At 34.5% G+C, this 9,225-nt stretch overlaps 1 protein-coding gene across 1 annotated transcript; it reads left to right on the top strand.

Moving 5' to 3' along the window:
- The first annotated feature begins 6,031 nt into the window (after positions 1 to 6,031).
- LOC143262209 (uncharacterized) lies at positions 6,032 to 7,875 on the top strand. The gene is made up of 2 exons (XM_076528079.1): positions 6,032 to 6,358; positions 7,171 to 7,875. The coding sequence occupies exons 1-2, from the start codon at positions 6,047 to 6,049 to the stop codon at positions 7,723 to 7,725; spliced, it is 867 nt and encodes a 288-aa protein (XP_076384194.1). The 5' UTR covers positions 6,032 to 6,046; the 3' UTR covers positions 7,726 to 7,875.
- Positions 7,876 to 9,225: the final 1,350 nt, after the last annotated feature.

Here is a 9,225-nt window from a genome sequence, read left to right as displayed (position 1 = left end):
AATTTTTTTATTACACTGTTTTGTATTCAATAATACAGATATAGTATATAATTATACTACATCTGTACTATTGAACACAATAGTATGTCGTATAAAGCTTGATTTAGACTGTGACACCAGTTCGTATAATAAAGGCTGCCAATAACAGTTAATTTTTTAAATTTAATGTCGTTAAAAAAATTGTAGCATATTTAATTTCCTAATCAATGTTTCGTTAAATATTTTATCTGGACGAATGTCTTAAAATATTTCCTAAAACAGGCCTGTTATATAATATTGCATAAATACCTGCTCACGATCTAATTTCCAATTGCAATGACTCGAACAGTATTCCATTGATACCATTCTTTTAATGTTAACCGTTTAATTTCATTAATCTCTCATTTCTGTTCCCACGTGACTGAATAAAACACTTAATAATACATTACATAATTACAATATTCATGGAAATTCTCGTCCTCGTACATCATATTACAAAAATTAAAATTGGAGAATTTCCTTTATCATCGAAAAGATTTTTCATTATAAAAATAAAATAAAAACGCTGTTAATCCTTTGTTAATTTATATGTTTTCTTGAATTTAGGAACCAGCACTAATAATAAATGAGTAACTAAATGAATAATAAGTAAATCTGTCGAATTTTATAATTAGACATATCTAATTAGATATGTTTTATAATTGTAATGTTATTATAATACGATTAGACTAAATAATTATATTATAATGTTATAATAGAATTGTTTACGAATGATATTCTATAAATACGACGATTATCAAATATATAATTTTGTATATAAAATTTTTTATGATTTTTGTGAAATGCGTTTATAATTTTGGTAAGATGTTTTTATAATCTTTATTAAATGTTTTGTTAGGGATATCTTCGTATCCCTTAGTGCCTCATCCTGGCCGCCCCGAGGTCGTCGCCGACGCGTCACCGGCGCGTCCACCGCGTACCACTCTGCTTGTTTCTTATGGTCACAGTCTGTGGGACCCATGTGCACGCTAGCCACGTTTTGTACTAATGTTTATTAAACCACGTTGTGTTAAGTAATTAACCTGTGTCTCTCACTTCCATACCTCTTATCATGTTTCTATCATTTTTAGAAAATGTTTCCTCGATTAATAAAATGTAGTTATAATTCTTACAAAATGTAGTTGTAATTCTTACAAAATGTAGTTATAATTCTTACAAAATGTAGTTGTAATTCTTACAAAATGTAGTTATAATTCTTAGAAAATGTTTCTATAATTCTTATAAAATGTTTAAATAACTTTTATAAAATGAATGATGAGAAGTTTGATACAAAATTTGCAAGCTTTCCGTGAGATTAGGGTTATCCAGAAGTTCTGGAAAAATATTAATCCTTCGCTCCTGCGTTGTCATATTTTCGTTTCGTTATCGGATATAAATGATTCAGCTAGAGCCGATAATCGAATGCTTTTTTCGAATACAAAAGTGAGTTTGGTTTTTATTTCCTGTGGATTGAGATTCTCTTCGCTCTGCGTGAATACATTGGCATGCATATCATACTAACTGTTGTTGCTGCAGACTGCATTGATTTTAATCGCGCAAATTTTCTCATATATTACCATCGAAATCTAACATGAGTATTTCAACGAGATTTAATGTGCAGTAATATTAGATTAAAAATTACAAAATTTAAATTTGTTGCATTCAATTCATTTATTTCGTGTATAATAATCTAGTTTTATTTTGAGTTTATTCAATATTTATAGTTTATATACATAATTATTTATAGTTCATTTAGAACTCTTTTTACATGTACACAATTATTTATATCTTTTATACGATTTATTCTATATACACATACGTAATTATTTATATTTTATTCAGGGTATATTTTATACGATATATTTTATACAATTATTCATATTTTATTTCTAATTTACTCTATATGTACATAATTATTAATGTCTTCTCGAAAATATACATATCTACATGTAATTTTAGTGACGCCTTATTTCAAATTCATTTTGTATAAACATAATTGTTTATGCTTTATTTATTTGTTCTATATACGCATCATTACATATGCTTTAATTAAATGCTGTCTTAATTGTTATACTTTAAAATTGATTTTATGCGTAACTATTCAAATTTGACTTAAATTTTTCGACAAGATATATTAACGCAACAAACATTCCAAAAATAAAATTGACATTCGCGTAAACGATTCTTGAAAGTATTTCTATTTTAATAAATCAAATACTTGCTCGCCTCGAAATGCAATCAGCCATTTTGCATACAAACATTTGAGCGGAACACTGAATTGACATCCGCAAACTTAGAACTTCGAGTAACAAAACGACGGCTCCATTTCTTGATAAAAATCAAATTTCCCTTTCCAGCTTTATCCATTTCTTTTACCGTACTGTTTTAGAATTTTTCATATATTCCACGCCGGGGAACCGCTACACTCCAGCAGATTAACAATCTTTTTGTTTCTCCTCTCGTTCGGAGAACAAAGCAGGTTGATTTTATGGCCGCCATGCAATCTTTCGAGAGCGCGTTGCAAGAAGCAGTATAATTTCCGACAGAACCATTCCTCTGGCGTGGAAAGAATTTTACAGACTATTCCGGCTTCAGCTAATCTGTCCACAAAGTTTTAAGTCCATGATCTTATTACTCTCGTTTCGAAAAATGACCGAAGATCAATTTCTGTTTTGGTTGTTCCGATTTTTAGAAAAACACTTCTATATAAAAGAATATTCGTACGTTCGTATAATTTTTCCTAAATAAACAGCGAGAATGGGATACTTTTAGATCATTTAAAAGTTATTCATTAATAATATTATTAATATTAATATTATTCATATATTAACAATTTTATTATTAATACTAAAACATTTCAAAATTTCATATATTTGATTAATCATTTAATTGATTAATCAATTAAATTAAACTTGCAAAGCAAAGTAATATGACATCGATTACTATTTCAACATTCTTATCTATTGCAAATCTTAATAGAATTAAGAAACTTTTATGAATGAGCATAGAAATTAGATTTTAAATAATTTTGTCACTCGCATACAGGTGACGTAGTCAAAGTGTTAATGATGCAATTAATATAATTTAATAGTTTCACTTAAGTTGGATACGTTAGAATTAACAGTTAATTTTTGTATAAATAATTTCGAAAATGAATATCTTATCGGTGTTTGGGTCAAAATAATTGGTACAAGTAGCTTTTTCAAGTGTCGGTAATTGGGACATCTGCATTATTTTTATTCTTCATTAATTTCACATCAAATTTATGCTTTCTACAAGTATTTATATATATATATGCAACAGATGAACAAAAAATCATGCTTAATGTGTCGGTAATTGGGACCCTTACCCTACAGTGCACGTTACAGTGCATTCTTCTAGAGCACATTGAGCGTTACAAAATAATGTACATCCTCGTCCAAAAGTATTGGAACTATATTTATTTAGCATAAATTATAATATTAAAAATAAACAAACATGGAAAATAGAGAAGAAATAAAGAAGAAGTAAATTTAAGAATAAGTTAAAATAATTCAGGCAATTTCCTATCGAATTTTCTGCAAGCCTTCTGATACTTTTGTAGGGGGGTGTACGAAGCACCCGGACACCGAGCGACTGCGATCTCTTTAAAAATCGAACGAGAATCAACGTTCTTGGAGAAAAAGCGCTCGTTTACGATTTGGTCCAGCAATTAATAATTAGTTTATTGGGTTGTTGGCGGTGAAACGTGCTCGACGTGCGGAACGCTTTAATTGAAATTGGAGCAGAAGCGGCTCCGTGGTCAATATTCCATGAATATTTTGCACTTGCGAAAGAACTCCATGAATGCCACCTCCTCTGCCGGCATTATTAAATCGCCGGCGTCTACCGTAATGTATTGTGCGTTACGTATTGTCGGTGTATGAAAACAAGCGCGAACGGCGCCGCGCCGCGCCGGGATAAAGGGAACGCAACCATAATATGCTGACGATAATGAAAGTGTGTTGCCGGCAAGAACGGTCAAAAGTGCCCTAAATTCGGCTCGCCGCGATGTCGAAATACGATGAAGCTGCAAATAACTTGTGCCAGCAGAAACCACCGCCTGCCGAAATATGGCTTTGCAATCGTTATTTGCAACGTTGTTTGTTAAATACGGGCCTTGAAACGCGACGCGGGCGACCTTTACCGCGATTCCGTGCCAATTCCCGTGATTCCGTATTTAATTGTTGAGAAAATATTATTAGCAACGTTATAAGCAATTATTATTATTTTTATTATTTAAATTGGTTTCTTTCATGAATTCGGACGTATTTTGAACGAAGACTTTGTGGAAATTGTGGAAGCTTTCATTGGACGGATGTTTTTTTAAACATTGTTTATACCGGCCTTTATTGGCAAATTTTTGACAATGGATTCGTTGATAAATTTTGTCAGTATCTGATTTATTATACTTGTTTCTTATTTTTGGAATTGTAACTCAATTGTGATTATAAATGTTAATTGAAAATTCGATATTATTTCACTTTATATATAAGTACGATTGTAATATAACTTGGGCACACTTACAATGAAAATCATATAAAAGACTATGACTTTTCTTTTTGGCTTCTTTAATATTATAACTTTTAACAGCAACTTTCATTGTAAGTTAATTGTGATTTAATATCATTGATATTTCAATCAATTAATTTCAATCAGAACTTTGATTTCAATTATCGATATTTATTAAAAATTTGCGGTAACCTCAATGTTATTATTACTGTAATTTTCAAGTTACTTTGGGCACGATTTCAATAAAAATTGTGTAGGAACTGTATTTGAATGATCTTAATTCTTTTCCTTCATTTGATGTTGCAACTTTTAATAGCACATTTAATTGTATCTCTTATAATTTACTACCATTATCTTCAGAACAAAAATTGTAATTTAATTATGATTTACAATAAATACAAGTATCCAATACATTCGAATATACTGTAATTCGAATATACCGTGTCGAATATACTGAATATACTGTAATTATCAGACTGCAGACTTTTATGCATTTATGGCAAAAATGTGTCACACTGTTTTCGACTTATCAAAACTATTCCAAGAAACAATTTATTTTTACACAATGTAGATATTTCTTACAACCGTGTTGGAAAATTGATATTTTGCATAAAGATCCGCAGTTTAGTAATTACAATTATATGAAAACTCGATAAAAATTATAATAACTCCTTGACAAGATAATTTAAGAGGCTTGTCTTAAATAGAACACCCTGTATAACTAGCGTTGACATTTCCAAAATATCACCGTAAACATTAACATGTTCAACTTTCTGAACAAACCCTCCTCAGGCCGTCGTAAAGAAGCAAGCTAACAATAAGTAAATAAAACCGCAGCGTTCATTCGACAGAAAAGTGTACTTTGCAAGTGCAGGGACGTACTCCTTGGAAAAAAGATCACACTCCCCGACGTTTGAGCTTGACACACAATGTAAAATTACCTTGTTCAACTTTCTCCTATTTACTACAGAAACAGCGGCTCTCTCGAAATACCATCGTTCCGACTATTGTACATACAATTTCATTCTCAGCCTCAGTCTAAGTCTCAGTCTAAGTCTCAGTCTCATTCTTAGCCCCATTCTCAGACTCACTCCCATTCACAGTCTTACACTCAGTCTTAATCTGAGTCCCATTCTCGGTTTCAGACCCATTCTCAGACCCATTCTCAGACCTATTCTCAATCCCATTCTCAGCCTCATTTTCAGCCCCATTCTCAGTCCCATTTTCAGTCTCATTCTCAGATTCATTCTTATTCTTATGCTCGCCCTCATCCTCATTTTCCGAAGCCAGTCCCCGCCCGTGCTGCTCTACGTCGGAATTCGGCACGCTCAGCACTATTGCGTTCCGGAAAAAAGTGCGTGAGCGGTGTCGTCACACCGAAAAATCGGTTTAAAAGCCAGCCAAATCGTCCAAGCATTCAGTTCGCTACGATTGTTCAACCGATTCTACATCGATGAATTCGTTAACAGCATGTCTGTGCGGTTTGTTGGTAGCTGCGATGGCAGTGCAAGCAATGCCAGCTGGCAAACTGGAGACCAAGATGGCCGAATCCTCGGCGATCAGTCCCAAGGATTTCCATTTGGAGGATGCGGGTGCTGAGAAGGACAGGCTGAAGAAGCAGGCGTCCTTCTGCGTGGAGATCCGTCCAGGTGCTCAAAATGGACAGCAGGTGTCTCAGGATGGGTCGCAGATGAAAATGCAGGGCCTGAGCGTGGTGCAACAATCGCAGGTGGCGCCAAAGATGCAGAGTTACAGCTTCCAGCAGGCCCCGCAGCCTGTGCAGTCTCTGGGAGTCTTCCAGGCTCCTCAGGTAGCAATTGCGTCGTGCTTTCTAATTTACCATGCTTCTCTCGACGCATAAATTCACTATGATCTGCATGTATCTTGATTTTGTGTTATTTCTTGAGAATCGTGAGAGATTTAAAGTTTTCGACAAAAGTTGTTCGTTTTTCGTAAGAGCTCTCATTTAGTAAATAATTCATCGATTGTTAATTTCGATCGATGAAAATGTACACGTAATTCTCCATTTTGTGTCATAAGTCTTTGTAATTATTTGTATAATTTAAAGGGAGAACTTATGCGTTCGAAGTTTTTTTTATCGCTTATGGTTACAGTAACACTTAATTTCTCGGTGATTCGAAGAATTTATTCGAAAAATTGATTCAAAGGATGTCTTCGAAACGTTATTCGAGAATTTATTCGAATCATTATTTGAATGTAACATAATTCGAATAAAACTTTACTCGAATCATTATTTGAAAGAAACTTTATTCGCGAATCATTATTTGAATAAAACTTTATTCAAATCATTATTTGAATTCGTTATTTGAATAAAGTTATATTTGAATAATTTATTCGAAAGATTAGTCGAATAAAATTTTATCCGTAAAATTTATTTTCAAACTGTACGAAAAAATATTCATAAAATTTATTCGAATTGTTCAAATGAAATTCTACTTGTATAATGTCCAACTCTGCTATTCCGCCATATCGTTGATTTCATCGCCACTGTGAATTCTGTTGGCGTAGTACCGATCTCCAAACTTCAACGCTAATTGATAGTTCTTAAAAATTCGTACCGACGGAGCTTGTGTGTGTTATGAAATAGTTTTCCATCCTCAGGCATACGTGGTGCCCCAGCAGTCGTTCGTGGTTCCCCAGCAGGTGGTGCCCCAACAGGTGGTTCCCCAGCAGATGATGCACCAGCAGGTGGTCCCTTCGGTGCAGACTCTGCAGATCATCCAGCCATCTCAACCTTGCCCTCAGGAGTCGAAGGTGCAGATCGTAGAAAGGAGAGTCGAGGTCCCAGCACCGACTCCAGTCCCCGAAGTGGTCACTGTAAAGCCCCAGCCCCAGCCCGAGAGGATCGTGGAACCGCAGACTCAGGTGATCGAGACCATTAAGCTGGTCCCAGTGCCCCCAGTTTGCAAGGATAAACTGGTTGTCGTGCCCTCCAAGCCCATGGTGGTCGTTCCTGAGCCAACTATCGTCAAGGTGCCTCATTGCACTCATCAAAGCGAAGGGATGACCTGCAACTGCAATCAACAGGCGATAAGGGCTGCCGCCGTAGGACCTGTTGATCACATGCATCACATGCACATGAGGGCTCATACTCATCCCATGCACCTTGGCAAGATGATGACTGACTTTCGTTTCCTCAAGGACCCAAAAGCTTAGAGGTAGGTGAGGAAATGTGTTAAATGAGCATTATTTAGGGACTTCGGAGTGTTAACCAACGCGGGGGTGCTATTGAAATATGAATTCAGGCAATTTTATGAATCTAGGGAATTTCGGTTTCATGAATCGGTGGCTATCTTTCGGGGATTCACAGTAAAACAGGTTAGGGAAGTTTTTGTTTATTTGTTAACCTGGTTTTACGAGATTCACAATGTTGAATTCTGGGGGAAATTCTGTTTTATAATTGCATCAATGCAGAACAGAATTATTTGGAACTTAATTCAAATGGACGGGTTGACTTTTTTAGATCCAAGTTCAGGAAATGTGTGGTTATGTTTGTCAGTTTCCGGCACTCTGCATCGAGATTCCTTCAAGTTAGATGCTTGAGTAAATTGATAGTTCGTAGGGTTGAGAAGGAAAAATTTTCAATTCTGAGTCTAGCAGTTTGGGGAATTCTTGTTTTATGAATTGGTGGCTATCCACAGGGATTCGCAAAGTGGCAAACTAGAGAATTATTGGATTATAAATTCATAACAGTGCAGGTTACTTACGATATTAAATTCTAGGGGATTTTTTACTATGTAGAGCAGAATTGTTTGGACCCATATTCAAATGAAAAGTTGATTTCCTTTTTAGCTTCAGGTGTAAAAAATGTGAGGTTATGTTTAACAGTTTCAGACATTATAATATTGGGATTCCTTCGTGACAGAAGCTTAAGTAAATTAATGGTTTTTCAGCTTGAGATTTTTCAGTTTTTCAGTCCAGGAAATTTTGTGTTTCATAAATTGCTGGCTTGTCTCTGGATATTCAGTGTGTGGCAAGCTATAGATTTGATTTATAAATAGAATGTTTGGGGACAGAGTGGTGGTCTAGTGAAAATGTTATTTTTATAAGTCCATCTATACAGTAAATATCTATTTTAATCTTTATTCAAACGAAAAGTTGATTTTTTAGCTCTGAATCTAGTAAATGTGAGGTTACGTTTGGATACTTTTGCAGCACGACGTATTTCTTACACTACAAAATTAAAATTTCTTCTCTTCTTCTATAAGATGTTTAATTAAACGCATGATTCATGGGGCTCGGGCAAAATCAAAAAATATTAAACGACCTTTCACGAATCCGTGGCAGTTTAAGGCTAGGGAATCATTGGTTTATGTGCTGGCAACAGCGCCTAGGGGATTCAAAATGTGGACTTTTAGCAATTCATGTGAAACAAAATAATTCAAAACTTTATTTCATTAATCCTGAGTGATTTTTATTGAAGTTTCTGGGATTATTAAATAATAATTATTAAGGATATTAAATAGACGGGGACATTAAAAGAGGGAATTAAATTAACATTGCAAAAATTCGTTATCCGATGCGAGAATAATAATTCCAACAATGTGTAGATTTATTTCAGCGAGCCTGGTGAAACTGCGAAATTTAATTTCGGCACATTCTCTGTATCGCAGATGAGCAATACACGTTGGATTTTCTGAAGACTCTACAGCGAAC

The sequence above is a fragment of the Megalopta genalis genome, unplaced genomic scaffold, assembly GCF_051020955.1.
Source record: "Megalopta genalis isolate 19385.01 unplaced genomic scaffold, iyMegGena1_principal scaffold0097, whole genome shotgun sequence".
NCBI classification, from domain to species: Eukaryota; Metazoa; Arthropoda; class Insecta; order Hymenoptera; family Halictidae; genus Megalopta; species Megalopta genalis.
Note: the sequence above shows the minus strand (reverse complement) of the source record. Positions and strands in the feature narration are given on the sequence as shown.

Excerpts from the sequence above, each read along its gene's own strand:
- LOC143262209 (XM_076528079.1), top strand. The coding sequence starts at position 6,047 with ATGGCAGTGCAAGCAATGCCAGCTGGCAAACTGGAGACCAAGATGGCC. Across the intron at positions 6,359-7,170 it reads GAGTCTTCCAGGCTCCTCAG|GCATACGTGGTGCCCCAGCA; the intron begins GTAGCAATTGCG and ends TTCCATCCTCAG.